Raw genomic sequence first — 15,964 nt, 5'->3', positions numbered from 1 at the left:
ACTGATTTCACCTGCTTGTAAAAAAAAGAATGGAAAAAGAATGATGAAAAGGACCATCATCCCCATGTTATGCTGTCTGCAGTGAGTCAAACCAAAGTCTTAAGTCCTTCTTGTCAAAGCAGGGCTATACTTTGGTGGAGTGTATTCTTATTAACTTTAAACCAACTGCACTGTTGCTGCCTGTAGGTAACCCTGCAGGTAATGGAGGGCCTCTGCATCCATATTGGTGCTCAGCATTGATGGAACCCGTCCCGGACACGCGGTAGAGAGCTTGTGGAGGGATTGGGCGAGAAGGATCTTAGGGTTGCCAACAGCAATATGATCATGTTTCTTCTTCCCGGCAAAGGCCAACGGTGAGAAAGCGGTCTGGTAACCTGGTGTGTCCTCTGTGTCGAAGGTGTGCTCGTCCAATGGGACGCTGTTGTCCTCTGGCAACTCAAAGAGGCCGATGAGAGCCTGAAGCAGGGGGGTCCAGAGCTTGGTGTATTCTGTGTCCATCATGGCCGGGCATTCAGTGAGGACTTTGGTGATGCCAACAGCACAGATCATCTTGTCCACGGTGCCAGACACCTTCTGGACCTCGGGGATGACTATTTTCTCCAACACCGTGCCAAACATTTGTGGCCGAATGCTGTCGAAAACCTCCTGAAGAGCAACTGCTCCATATTTGACTACATAGAGATTGATGAACACCAAAAAACTCTTGATGAATTGAGTGGTTTTGGAATTCTGGAGCCTCTGGAAGAGCAAACCAAAGATCTGTTCCCGGTACTGAGTGATGGATTTGGGAGGCATGTGCTCTACAATGCTTTTAAGAAGGCAAAAACCTTGCTGGTCGTTGACCTTGGAGGTAATAAGCTTCTGGAAGATCCCCAACAACGCAGGGATTTTATCTGGCGCAGAGCTGGCAATGTTGTCTCCGCCCTTCTCTAGGTAGGCCTGGAGCAGGCGTACCAGAGGGGGGATGTTTCCCGAGCTCTCCCACAACACAGGCTGCAGCAAATGGGGGAACAGGGCTATGTAGGAGGAAGGGATGGAGTCGTCGTGGATCTCCAGGAGCAGGGACATCACCTGGAACACGTACGGAACGAATTCCTGGACGTCACTCTGAAGGATCTCGGCAAAGACAGGGAAGAGGGCCTCCTCAAAGCTGTTGACAGTGGTGGGGTCGGCCTTGCAGGTGATCTGGATGGACAGGCACAGGGCTTCGAACAAGGAGTGGTTAAAGTTCGGCTTGCTGGGATTCTTGCTGACTACACAGAGCTTTTGGGTGAGCTGACCAATCAGCGTGGGAATGTAGGGAACAATCGCCTCTTGCAGAAGGGAGAAGGTGCGCATGATAGCCTTTATGACATATTCATTTTCAGAGGAGTCGGGATGAGCTAGGGACTTGAACAAGTTGTTGAGCAGCTGTTCAGTGAAGGGTGCCATCTCTGCTGCCATGATAAGTGTAGAGTTGTTTGGCCCTCTCATAGCAAACAGCATCTCCAAGGCATGTGCAGCATGAGTGTGCTGCACTGGGCTCTCTGCCTGCAGGTGAGCTACTAGTAGAGGAATAGCCTGGAGCAGGTGGTCTTTAGGTAACTGACTTCTGAACATCCGGATGTACTTGATGGCATCCGTCTTCAGCACTGGGAACTCGTTGACATTAGGGGACTTGAGGTCTGTCAGAATGTGGTTGACGAAGAACTCTGTGTGATTCACCAACTCATTTGCTTGTGTTATTCCATGCCTTTGAGTCTGCGCTTTAGACGCAAGAGATGTGACCAGACAGATAGCAGTGTCTTTATGCTTCCAGTTTACTCCGGGATTCTTGGCAAACTTCCCCAACATGGAGTTCACGTAGCCAGATAGAATCTCTGTGACGGGGCCTTCAAACAACATACACAGGCGTTGTACCAGGTCACATGCAGATTTGCGGCGCGTATACAAGTCGGATCCTTCAAGGTCCCTTCGGATGTATTCCTCAGCGTTGTTCTCAAATGCCTCCTCATCGGCACTTCTGAGCTCCATGTTGGGCACGATGACTTTCTCACAAATGCTAGTGAGTATGTTCTGGTCCTGAAACAAATCCTTGCGCTTTTCACACACAGATATCAAGAACTGGATGGCGTTGCTTACAAGCAGGTCAAACTTACCCTCCTGTCCAGTGGACACCAGAAGGTTCCAGATGGCAGTGACGAAGCGAGGCAAATATGGTTCAAATTCCTTATCGTACTTCTGAGCGTACAGAGTGGCGTTGTCGCAGACCTGAGATTTCAACAGTTCTAGGAGGCCCGCCTCCTCCTCATTGTCTATACGTAAAAGCTTGTTATCCACCAACAGCAGGTCATGAAAATTAGACATCCAAACCTCCATGTTGTCTTCAAAGAACTCGGGGAGGTCCTGAACGTTGAGACTATAGAAGACCTTTGAGATCAGCGTGAGCAAGGAGAAAAGGACCTTCAAGGCTTTGGCGTCTGTAGCGTGAGTCTGGCACAGCTCAATGGTGGCCTTGAACAGTTCTGTGAGAGGTTGTGCAAACGTGTCCAGCACCAGCTTGATCTGCAACCAAAGGTCATTTGACTTCTCCTCGTGCCGATATCTCTTGAAGAGGGAGTGGGCTGTCCGGAGCACTCCACTGATGATATGGAAGTCGCAACTTTGGAAGCGGTTCACCATTTCTGTTAGAAGATCGGGCCATTTTTGGGGGAAATCATCTCTTCCAATGATGCTGACGGCATCACTAAGCTGTCTTTGAATCTGTTCCGGGCTGCTCAACATCAGGTTTACAATTTTCGCTTTGATTGTCGTTCGGTCCAGATCGGAGATTGTATTCGGTCCATCGACAACTATACGCCAGTTCCTCTTGATGTAGTTCTTGAACGTCACTGCAGCACAGACCCGGATCACACTTTCCTGGGATGTCTCCAATAAGGCGAGAAGTAATACAGGATAGTTCTGGTTTCCCTCAACGGACTCTAGAAACCTCTCAGCTGGACGTCGTACTGTTGGGTCTGCGTTCAACGTTTTCCTCATGAACTCGGTGAGGGTTTGAAGGTTAGCATCATTCAACTCCATGCTGGTTCCGTTACTAGTGCAGCAGTGAGCGTATTGTGTTGATAGAACACCTTTTATGCATGCATGTATGTATGCATCAACCCCTAGTGCATGTGCATATGTGCATTACAAACGCACGCATGCTTTATAAGTACATTCTGTACTGAACCTGTTCTGACATTATGTTGATCGTTCCCCATCCGTCCTTCCTCTTCAATGTCTCCCTTTTATCTGATACCTGTCCATTCAAACTATAGACGGGCCTGCTCCAAAGTTATGAGTGCAGCCGCACCCGGGCAGCCGGCGAAAACTAGAGTTCTAAACAGGCCTGAAAATGAAGTCCCGGCCCTACCTGTGCCCTCAATGCCTGTTCACTCAAGACACTGCCCCCGCTGCCACCCTCCAGATCTCCATATGTGGAGCTGACCTGTCTAACATTCCATATGTTGATCTGACCTCATCAAACATGTACACTCAAGACACACTCCATATATGGCCAGTGCACACGACCTCGCCCTCAGGCGTCTTACTGGATTATATAGTTGCGACCGTAGGCCACAGAGCACCGTTGTATTTGTTCTACATTTGAAAAAAATGCTACATTTGTTTTAATGGGGATGATTTTTTTATAAGCAAACACACTTATATTTCCAATAGGCTTGACTTGAATGATTTTGTTTAAAGGCTTTGGCTGTTGGAAAATAATCCTATAGGGTTCTGTTGAAACAGAACAGGTTCAAATGGAACTTCAGACAATCCTATTGGAGTTTCTGAAGTTCCAATATAATCCTATAGGGTGCTGTTGGAATTTTGGACATGGCTCCAGGTTCAATTGGAACTTCATAAAATCCTACTGGAGTTTCTGCAGTTTCAATGGAATCCTATTGAAACTTTGAAAAATCCTGTTGGACTTTCCAAAGTTGGATATAACCCAATAAGATCCTATTGGCACTTTGGAAAATCCAATTGGATTTTATAAAGTGCTGATACAATCCTATAGGATTGTGTTGGTTATGTGTAAAAATCCAATAGGATTCCTATAGGATTTCAAAATCCTGTAGGATCCTATTGGACATTTCGAAGATCCTATAGGACTTTTTGACTAGGGAAAAGTATATTCCCATATATTGGAATGCTGTTTTGCCCATATTATGGAGATCTCTTTATCTGTCAGTCATGAAGACGTGACACTGTCACATGCAACAGTGACATATTTGGGTCTGATGTCACAGCCTAGGCCTGAATATATACTCTTGCAGCTAGTCCGTTGCGAGAGTCTGACTGTCATAGCCCAAACTCTTAGAAGATAGCAGGGTCGAAAGAAAAGTATTTCCTCCGAACAAGTGGTAGCGAAGAAGCTTCAATTAAGTCAACTATTGTCCACCAGAGCCACAATGACCGGCTTAAAGCCTAAGCAAGTCTCGTTTGACGAGACATGGAACAGGCTACTACCAACAATCAAGGATGTTCTGACAAATAAAGGGGTGTCCAAAGACACATGGACTGAATCGTTCAATTTCATTTATAGTTTATGTACTGCACTCCCTCTTCCCCTGGGTGCAATGTTATACAGAGAGACCAAGGCGCATCTGGAAAAACATGTCAAGCAGTTGTCTCAGGATGCAAAGGAGGCAAATGATATGCTACAGGTGTACCACAAACACTGGGTAGATTACAGCAAGGGCATTAACTACCTGAACTGCCTATTCCACTTTCTCAACACGACAAAGGTAACAGAGGATAACGATAAGGTGGAAGCGATGAAGGATATTGAAGAGCTGGGGTTGGACATATGGAAGCATGACTTGATCGATCCTTTGGTCAACAAGGGCAACCTGATAAAGAGTTTGGTCAGTACAATCACAAATGACCATTGCAACGAGGACCCCAACCATAATGTAATTTACAGCATTGTCAACTCCTTTGTTCATGTTGAAAAGTACAAGAAGTTCCCACTGAAGTATTATCAGGAAAAATTTGAGGAACCATTTCTGTCAAAGACAGGGATTTCGAAAGGGACTTACAAAGAGGAAGCCTCCAAACTACTGCAAGAGTGCACCGTTTCACAGTACATGGGAAAGGTTGTACAGCGGTTAATTGAAGAGGAGAAGCGCTGTCGGAAGTACCTGCACGAGAGCTCACACGAGAAAGTTATGCAAGAATGCCGGCAGAGGATGGTGGCCGACACCAAGGATGTCATTCTCGGGGAATGTCAGGGCATCATCCGCCAAGAAAGGAGAGATGACATTGCCAACATGTACATCCTACTGACGGCTATAAACCAAGGTGTACCTGAAATGGTCCAGGAGCTGCAGGCCCATATCAAAGAAGAGGGCCTCCGTGCCATCAGTAACCTCTCTCAGGAAAATATGCCAACCAACTTTGTTGAGTCTGTACTGGAGGTTTACGATAAATTTGCAAAGCTCATTAACACAATTCTGAGCGGGGATCGTCTATTCTTCGGAGCACTTGATAAGGCCTTGACGCTTGTGGTCAACCACAAGGAAGACAATACTATGTGCAAATCTCCTGAACTACTGGCCAAGTACAGTGACGGTCTGCTGAAGAAGTCTGCAAAGGGAACGTCAGAGAGCGAGGTGGATGACAAACTGAACAGCCTAATCACAGTGTTCAAGTACATTGACGACAAGGATGTCTTTCAGAAGTTTTACACCAGAATGCTAGCAAAGCGGTTAATTCATGACCTGTCATTGTCGATGGACTCAGAAGAATCTATGATCAACAAACTGAAGGCAGTGTGCGGCTTCGAGTTCACCAGCAAGCTCCACAGAATGTACACAGACATGACTGTGAGTGCCGACCACAACGCCAGTTTCACTGACTATAAAAACAAGAAAGGAGTACAACTGGGCATCAGCTTCCAAATCTACGTACTACAGGCAGGAGCCTGGCCCCTCACGCACGTTCCCGCCGAACTCTCCGTCCCTCTAGAACTAGAGAAGAGTGTACAGATGTTTGAGCTGTTCTATAATGAGAAATACAGCGGTAGAAAGTTGACCTTGCTGCATAATCTGTGCTCAGGTGATGTCAAGATTAACTACCTCTCCAAGCCCTATGTGGCCACAGTGACAACATATCAAATGGCCGTGCTGCTTGCCTTCAACAACAGCAAAACGGTTGCCTACAAGGAGCTTCTGGCCAACACTGAGATGAACGAGAAGGAGCTACAGAAGACCATCGTGTCCCTGTTGCAAATCAAGCTGCTGAACCATCACTCACAAAAGGAGGAAATAGAGGCAGAGTCCGCCTTTTCATTAAATATGGATTTCTCCAGTAAAAGAACAAAGTTCAAGATCACAATATCAATGCAGAAGGACACGCCACAGGAGGTGGAGCAGACGAGGGTTGCCATAGATGAGGACCGCAAAATGTATTTACAAGCTGCCATAGTGAGAATCATGAAGACACGCAAGGTGCTGCGACACAACGCCCTCATTCAAGAGGTCATCAACCAGGCCAAAGCCAGATTCAACCCAAATGTCAGCATGATCAAGAAGTGTATCGAGGTGCTCATCGACAAGGAGTACCTCGAGCGCAGCCAGAACTCGACAGATGAGTACAGCTACATGGCGTGAAAATAAGAAGGGCCATGAGCCTCCCATCCCACCTATTAATTGACAATTAATTGAGTGATCGACAAGGTGGCCTGAACAAGGTAAAAGAAAGAAAAAAGACAACAAACAAACGAAGAAGAAGAACAGGCTCCATCATATGTTTAGTAGTGGCGTGCTGCCATCAACGGACTGACCCTTGACTAATGAAAAAACCTAAAATGCCTATAGTTACTGAAGGGGAAAGAGCGTCTCCTTAACCGAAATAAGACTAAAAAAAGAATAAAAGAGGAGTGTGCTGTGACCGTGATGACATGTTGGTGGACTCTATAAAATATTTATTCTTTACGGAATGGCATGGAAGAGCAAGGTTAGCTGTCCATGACAGCATTTGTCTGTATGTCCCCTGTATGACTGACTGATGTCATTGATAATGTCAAAACCCTCCACCTAATTTGTATGATATGTTATATGATATGATATGGCACAGAGAAGCATCTCCCTTTACGGCGTGGCACCAACGGGACGAGCCATAGAAGAGCGTTCCTACTGTATGTCCATGTCTGTCCACAGCTTTTTTTCCCCCTCATGTTTCACATTTAGTGAATTCAGACATCCAGACCATCATTCCGCCAATCAGTCTTCCAGACATCTGACGTTATGGGCAACTTTTTGAAATGTTTTTTTTTAAAACTGTAATAAAACATGGGGATGCCTGACTATACTTATGTCACATACTTACCTCATGAGCTCACCTGCACACACAATGCCAGGAATCCAGCTATAGTATTCTAATAAAACTAGTGAACTGACTGCTGTATACTTAAGACATTTTTAAATAATTTAAAATATGAACTTGTTACTTAAAAAAAGACAGGTGTGCTGTGACGGGTGTGTAGAAGGCAGACGCAGTAGAGGAGGCTATAGATGGCAAAGTGATGAGGAAGGAGGTAGACGTGGTAGAGCAGCGTTATGAAAGTGTTTTTTTAACTGCGTCTGTGTTCAGATACCATTGTGGCAGCTCCGGGCAGTTACACTGCATTTTGTTGTTACATCAAATTCTCAAATACATGATTTATTATCCGGCCACTTGTCGTGGCTGGTGGAGATCCTACTACTGTAGATGAGGACAATAACGACAGCGGCGCACCTCAAGGGATTGAGAAGGGGAAAACGGGGCAGGAGCCTGTAGGCCCAGTTGAGACCAGGTTCAGTGACCACCTTTGGTATCAAAAGCTATCCTGCTAGCAAACATCCAATGTGTGGAGATTATGAGGGCCATGGATTAAATTCCAATTAGATGCAAGGGACTGTATTAGCGTCCTTTGTCATAAAATGGTTGACAAACTGAGCACTTAATTTGAGAGAACAGAAGAGTCAAAGGATCTCTCAACAACTTCCATTCACCACATGCATGCACGAATAGGGCTCTGTAGTGTTGCACAACATGCTAAGTGTACTACAGACCAAGAATCCAGATGCCGCTCTATTGAATGTGACCTTAAAATAATTCTACCTGGTGTTGCATGTGACAATACAATACAGCAAGATAATATAAAAATCACACCCGTGTGAAGTGAGGATCGCTCTTATCATCTTACAGACTTACAACATCAATTGCAAGATAAAGTTTGTTTAAGCAACGGATGCTAATGTTTGTTTTAGTCCTCAACACAAATTACATTTGTCTTTATTGTCTATGGCGTTTCCTTAAACAAGCACCGTTGAAAAACAAACATTAAACTTAAACATACTGGAGGTGATAAAAATAGGAAAAACTAAACAACATTGGTTCAATACCGGCATGGATTAATTTGGATGTCCGCCTTATGTGGCCTATCTATGATGCCAGTCATCTATGATCAAGCTGTATGACTCCCTATTTAGGCTCATCAACAGGCAGTTCATGTCTAGGCGATGACGTCTGTGCCCAAATATGGACAATGTGAGCCCCATTGACTTTCATCATTTTAAAAAGTAATAAAAAAGAAATCACACCCATGTCATGATGATGACGATCACCACGTGATCTTACATGACGGACGGTAACCATGCTGCTACCGACTACACCCAAACACACAAAGTCTCATGTTGGAGCATTTAGCACTGCTCAAAAAAGTTCAAGGTTTCAAAAACGTTAGTTAGCCTTTATGAAATTCCAGTGGTTTGCGAAGTCATATAAAAATATTAAGGAAAACTAGAGCCGGGTCGGTGAGACGTGATTACACTTTTTGCTTGTGGTGACAACCAATCATTTATTTTTTACCAATCACATTGCAGGCCAATTCACAGGCCGATGCAATGTGAATTAGGCAATATTGTTATATTGCCCAATGATCAAACAAGGGACAGGTGAAGGTAATTGAAACGAGTCACACCAAATCTATAAAGAAAGGGGACATTTTCAAACTTGGAGGCACATTTAAAAGTATATACTACATGTACGGTATTCAGTTTTACTGAATTGTGGAATAAGACCACTTAACTGCCCCTCCCCCCACCACCAGCAATATCTGAGTTTTTGCTTTGAAATCAATATTGATTTTGTTGACTAGCCTAAAAGACTAATAGACCAAGATGTTTTAGTCAACTAAGACTAGACAATTTCAGAACACTAAATAGGACTAAGACTAAATGTTGTGTTATTCAAAAGACTAAATCAAACTCTGCTGAAAAGTAACACTGGTTGTTATCAGACTAGATGACACACCATGCAGTCTTACTGCAACTCAAGCGCTGTCGTCAAAATAGCGTTTAAATAACCTAACCGTTGTTTCTGTCTGTGAGAGGTAAGTATAAAATGTGAAAAGGACATTCATTGTCAGCAGCATGATACCTAAAATGAGGCTTAGCTGTGGGTCAACGAAAACAAATATAGCTGCAAGCAGCTATACGACAGGGTCAAGCCCAAAAAGGAAAAAAGCTATACGCAATATACACAATGAGCTGGGTGTTGTCTCGATCCGATCACGTGATCGGAAATCGGGGGCGATCACGTCATTTGCAAATGATCGGAATCGGATCGGGAGCAAATAAATGTGAGGGATATGGAACATATATGACAATGTCAGCTGGAACCAGATGCTTCATCATATGTGGCCTGTCTATGATGCCAGTCATCTATGACATGTAATCTATAATGTATGACTCCCTATTTAGGCTTATCAACATGCAGTTGACAAAATGTGGTTGCCACCAAAGATATGGTCTGACGCACACGGATTAGGGCTTTTCCTGGCTCAGAATATACCTTTTGTTTTAAGGTAGATACTCACTATGGCATTGGTCTTTCTAGGCCTACACAAACAAATGGTGTCAACCGTGTCATAGGCTATAGCACCAAACGCAGTTCATTTACACACGTTAACACCAGTTATAGCAGGTACTAGCCAGCAGAGGGAGTATGCCACCTGTTAAACAAGTCCTCACTACTTTTTGAGATACAGATGATGTCCAGACAGCCTTTTCTCATTGGCCTATTATAGCGCCACCAGAAGGCCACAACCTGACCTGGCCTGGTGGAGACCTGTGCCCCGAGGGGCACCTTTTCTCGTTGGGAATGTGTTACGGGGATTAATGTGTTATGTTGTTTTGTGTCATCTATTTATTTCCCCTTCCCTGTGCTCTGAGTGGAGTGAGATGAGGCTGTAAAGCCAGTCCTATAATGGTATGGTGTAAGACCAGGAGGAACCCGGAGTGGGTTCACAACGGTGTAAATTAATTTTGCTCATATGCCACCAAAATGTGGAACGCCCTACCAAGAGCCATTAAGACATGTGAATCCCTTGACTCCTTCAAGTCCCCCCCGCCCCCTTTTCCCCTTACTGTATATGTTTTTCCCTTTTTACTTTCTTTATATGATGATTTCCTGTTTTGTTTATAGAAGTGTATATATTTGTACGTCTCTAAATGTTCTGATGAATTGAAAATGGTGGACTCTGACAAGCAGGGCCGTGCAGAGAGCACTGGGGGGGCAGGGGCTCAAACTCCAGAAAAGGGCTGTCATTGGACAGCAAAATAAGCAATATGTTCTCATTAGTCTGAAACTAAAACTGACCGATGGCAGATTAAAAGATAATTCATTATGATAGTGGAATTTATCATTACTTGTCAAATTAGTGTGCCCCCCCACACAAGCGCTTATTGGTCCCTCACACAAGCCCTTATTGGAACCCACATAAGCCCTTATTGCCCCCCTACACAAGCCATTATTGGCCCCCCACACAAGCCCTTATTGGAACCCACATAAGCCCTTATTGCCCCCCTACACAAGCCCTTATTGGCCCCCCACACAAGCCCTTATTGGCCCCCCACATAAGCCCTTATTTGCCCCCATGCCTAAGCCTTTATTTCCCCCCCCCCATACAAGCCCTTATTGGCCCCCCACATAAACTTTTTTTCCGTACAGCTGCAATGTTGGTGAGTTTGACGTTGATTAATACAATACTTTTCTGTTTGGATGAATGGGCTGGCAATGGGAAGTTGCACCTATAGTTAGCACCTTGCTGGCAAGATGGCCACGGTGTGCATAAGGTCAATAGGGCAAGCATATGACTTATATGCTCCCTATTCCCTAACTAAACCAAAAGGGGGACCAAAAGAAAATGGCAGCACGTACACCCCTAACCTGACTTTGCCAGCTGGGGGCGGTATTGGGTAACCATGTTCCCCAACACCACATCCATCTGGAATCTCGCAGGGAGTTGAGCTAACGCCGAACCGCTCCGTACCGAACCAATCAGCGTGAGCTAAGGGCGGGATATGTGCGAAACCGGATGTGAAGCTATACAGACACGTCAATATGATTGGTTGTGTTTGCACGCCCACACGGTGATAGACAGACGGTCCCATCCAATCATCTACCATGTATCTTGAAAAAAAGGAACAGCCCCGTCATCGAATTTGCTTCCGCGATCCCAGATCCCAATAAGCTGTGAAACAAACATGTGTAGCAAGCTTCTTGGATCTGGCAGCGTCAGGTTAGTACACCCCTACCAGCTTCCTCTTCTGAATACATAGGGAGAAATGGTTTGAAATACTGCAGTTTTAACTACAAAAATATAAAACGGCCATAGCCGTCATCACAAATGTGATGAGGTCAGCACAAATGATTAGGTCAGCACATTCGGGCACATTTTGGCAAGTGGCTATGGCCGAATTTAGGCCAAGGAGTGTTTTTCGTGCAAAACTAATGCTTGGAATGGATTTAGAATCATGAAAACCCCCTAGTTTGACATGTCACAATTGTCACATGCTACTTAAAGCATGATGAGATGTTGCCTTATATTAGTTTATGGTGTGGTATACAAAAATGGCCGTAACTGTTTTTCGCGATGTTTCCGGCAGAGCAGGCCTCTCATTCTGTGGACCTTAATGACCAAATTAATAGAAAAAACACAAAGAAAAAGTACGGCATGACATCACAGGTCCTAGCTGTCCAATTTTGGGCCTGTGGCTCCCCGGCTAAGGAGCACATGTGGTAAACAGACAGAGCTGGGAAGCTAAATATTTCCCCTTAGCAGCCAACCAGGTGAGGTTCCCCTCCCACTAACGACGTCCACACTGCTGCCTCTTCCTGAAAAGGAGACGTACGAGAACACAACAAGTAACAGTATGAGCATCACAGCCTAGTCTCGCGTAGCCAGCCTTCAATCTGCCTTGGCAATGCATATTGCCCTGCAGGTAGATTGAGGTCTAAATGTCTCTCAATTGTGGCTGTGTTTCGGCGGACCAGCAGTAGTGGAGGACCAACCAAGGCCCAGTATGTAAATATAGGGTGGGCTTACCAGGCTATAACCAACCAGGGCCCAGTATGTGTGTGATGCAGTGGGCTGCGCTGCTATGATTTATTGTAGGTCTAACCAATAGAGTCATTTGAATATCTTTGTAACCGCCCCCTGTAACCGAAATAATCTAAGCACAGAGGGGAACCCGACTAATATCCACGCAGTGATATTAGTATGGCTACACGAGGTTAATCACAGCCTGGAATCCACACTGATTTTCTCGTTCAGCAGACCTTTTCTCACTTTAAGTATAGCGAAGTGAAAAAACAATCACACTCATGTGACGTGATGGGCACAGCTGCACTCCTTTAAACAAACATTAAAAGTCCATAGTCTTGGCGTCTTGTTGACTTGGCTGCCATATGGTGTAATTTCCAAAAGCCAGATGTTGGAGGGGCTAGCACCCCTCAAGAAATCTGCCTAACAGTCTGGATTCCAGGCTATGGGCAACACACAGTCAACAACAACCAATCAATAAAGTGATGATTATGAGCTCATACTTATGAGGCTGTGCTGTAGATGGTGTCATGACATCATATGTATCGTGTCCCATAGAGGCTGGTTGGAGACTCTGATAGGTGGAGTCTGGACCTGTGGTGTGTGGACCTCCATGCTGCTTCCTGGAAGGAGACGAGAGCACAAGCAGTAGGAAGTCACTGTAGGAACACTCAAACAACACATCAATCAATCAATCAATTAATCAATCGAATGATGAGTATGAGCTCATACGTATGAGGCTGTGCTGTAGATGGTGTCATGACATCATATGTATCGTGTCCCATAGAGGCTGGTTGGAGACTCTGATAGGTGGAGTCTGACAAATACAGAGTAAACAGGGAACATTTCATTGGTCAAATACATTTACACACACAGAAATTGTCCTCTGCATTTAACCAATACGATTAAATGCTTGTGCTGATACAGCCCAATCTGTTCTCCTGTAGTCGACCCCTAAGACATGGATTTTGAGCCCCACAAGATAGCAGTGGTATCCGTTCTATTGTCTAACTCCAGCATTACATTTGTGAAGGTATAGATCCAAAATAAACTTAAAAATCACACCCGTGTGAAGTGAGGGGCGCCCTTACCATCTTAAAGGGACACTTTACCCTTTTTGCAAAAAAATATATGTTAATGACGTTTAGGAGCTTTAGAACACTTTCCTGGGGGTCTTTATGTGTGTAATATGTGGTTTTAGATATTTTAGATTGTAGCAGTGAGCCTGTTGTCTCTGATGTCATGGACACTGGTCTCACTACCTTCCTGGACTACATGTTGTCTCAGTAAGACAGCTCTCACCCCTTTCCACAAGGAAGTGACAGTGCACCAAAGAATTATGGGAATTGTAGTCCAGGAAGGTAGTGAGACCAGTGTCCATGACATCAGAGACAACAGGCTCACTGCTACAATCTAAAATATCTAAAACCACATATTACACACATAAAGACCCCCAGGAAAGTGATCTAAAGCTTCTAAACGTCATTAACATATATTGTTTTGCAAAAAGGGTGAAGTGTCCCTTTAAGATGATTAGGTAGATGTAATGATGATGTAAAACAAACGGTGACAAAACTCTTTATTGTCAATGGCGTTTTTAAAACAAACATTGAACTAAAAACAAACATTAAACCTGTATATAGAAGGGGCTAGCGCCCCTCAAAAACATAAATCAAGTTACCTGAGAGGAAGATAGGTCTGTATTCCCTGTAAATTGAGATAAATAATGACATTATTGCAGGGACAACATTTTAGTTTTCACCACAAGAGTCAAGAGCTATCAGGTTCTTGAGCTTTGTAGTGTTGTTAGCTAAGGTGTCACGCCGCAGTGCATATACGTACTGTAGGTGGTACGATTCTTTCCCCCCCTGGCTTCGCCCTGGGTTGGCTCCCATAGAGTTAATTTACTTGCCTCAAGTTCTGGGTGCCTGACGCAGTGCCCTGCCAGCCTCATCCTTCTCTCTTTGACTTTAAGTCCCCATAGAGGTCCACATTTCTGATGCGGTCCGTCCATGTGACACCTACTGCCATTCATAGCCTTCTTGTGTAGACTCCATCCAGGGCTCTTCTCTGTTGGACTGTGAGGGTCCATCCCTCAGCCCCATACAGCAGTACAGACTCCACACTACAGCGCTATGAACAGCCGCCTCTTTGGTCTTCTCCCATATCTGATTCGATATCCAATTTCCAGACTCCTCCTTCCATGCAAGGCTTTCCAGGCAAGTGCTCTCCGAACCTCCAGGTCCTGTTCAGATGTCCAGTCCACGCCAGGTATTTGAAGTCCTCGACTGGCTTGAGCACCGTCCCGTCTACAGTGGCAATGGTTTTGTCCTATGTGTTGACTGTCATTACATTAGTTTTATACAATCCAAACTATAAATGCACCAAGTCTCTGTGTGTATGTCTGTACGTCTGTAATCCACGTAACTCAAATTTGATACACGCGTTCCACACCACCATCGCCTGTACCCGGTGTCGAGTCGGTCAGATCCACGGTTGTCCAGAACTGCCCCCTAAAGGCCTCTGCCTGGGCTCTGGACCCGGGACCCTGCCCAGGGTCCATGTTTTTATGGCAGCTAGCCATGGATGTGTGTGTGTGTGTGTGTGTGTGTGTGTGTGTGTGTGCGCTCATGCGTGCGTGCACGTTTTTATCTTTCAAGACGGGAACCCATTTTTGTCGAAGTCTATAGCCGCACGCACGCACGCACAGACACAGAAGACATAAATCTAAATAAAGGAAAGGAACATTACGAAGCTGAATGCAAATAGGAAGTATGTCACGATCCTCCTGCACAGGGTAGCAATCTCACTCTGACAGCGTAAAGACTAAAGATGGATCGGTCTCACGGTTGTCCAGAACCTTGCTGAGGGTAATCGCCACTACGTAGCAATGGCATACTGTAGCACCTTATGTGACTCACTAGGAAATGGCAGCTAGCCATGGTTTCATCAGGGTGTACTTGTTTTATTGCATTGCTCTCTCTCTGTGTGTGTGTGTGTGTGTGTGTGTGTGTGTGTGTGTGTGTGTGTGTGTGTGTGTGTGTGTGACACACACGCGCGCACGTGCACACACACACACACACACACACACGTCTTTGTGTTTACCTGCAGGTTGTTTTATTTATTTTAGACATAACAAGGAAGTAGCTTTCCAGAGAAATAGGTATAGGTGAATCATGATTGCTAATTGTGATAGAAGAGGAAAGGTGTGTCTGTTTGTATAAAGATTTTGGCAGCTTAGTTTAGTAGATCCATTGTCTGTTGTAGTTTGACACCGAGACTATACCTGAACTGAAGTGCTACAGTAAGTTGTATTTTTAATTATAGATTACAATTTAGGACCAAAAACCTTTCTTTCCTTAACACATTGGGATCTATGGAAAGATAGTCACTGAAGGGATTAACATTTATCTCACGCTGATATATAGATTTGTGTTACATTTTAAACCTTAAGAAAATACCGTGCTGTGAAAACAGCTCATCAACAGAATATATACCTGTAGGCTGTATAGGATGTCTTCTCTGTGTCTGTTCATTTTCCTCCATAGGCTTTTCAAAAGTTTTTATTTA

The 15,964-nt window shown here is 44.7% G+C and overlaps 2 protein-coding genes across 2 annotated transcripts; one reads left to right on the top strand and one right to left on the bottom strand.

The window, feature by feature from the left end:
- Window positions 1–156: 156 nt before the first annotated feature.
- LOC308334943 (exportin-2-like) lies at window positions 157–3,060 on the bottom strand (the record flags this gene model as incomplete). Its single annotated transcript, XM_080791840.1, has 1 exon — window positions 157–3,060. One exon carries the CDS (start codon window positions 3,058–3,060, stop codon window positions 157–159), a length of 2,904 nt encoding a protein of 967 aa, XP_080647966.1.
- Window positions 3,061–4,601: 1,541 nt separating this feature from the next.
- Window positions 4,602–6,635, top strand: LOC308335209 (cullin-2-like; the record flags this gene model as incomplete). The annotated part of the gene is made up of 1 exon (XM_080792221.1): window positions 4,602–6,635. One exon carries the CDS (start codon window positions 4,602–4,604, stop codon window positions 6,633–6,635), a length of 2,034 nt encoding a protein of 677 aa, XP_080648347.1.
- Window positions 6,636–15,964: the final 9,329 nt, after the last annotated feature.

Source organism: Protomyctophum bolini (assembly GCF_963924005.1).
Source record: "Protomyctophum bolini genome assembly, chromosome: 20".
NCBI classification, from domain to species: domain Eukaryota; kingdom Metazoa; phylum Chordata; class Actinopteri; order Myctophiformes; family Myctophidae; genus Protomyctophum; species Protomyctophum bolini.
The sequence above is the reverse complement of the archived record's forward strand: the minus strand, read 5'-3'. Positions and strand labels throughout refer to the sequence as shown.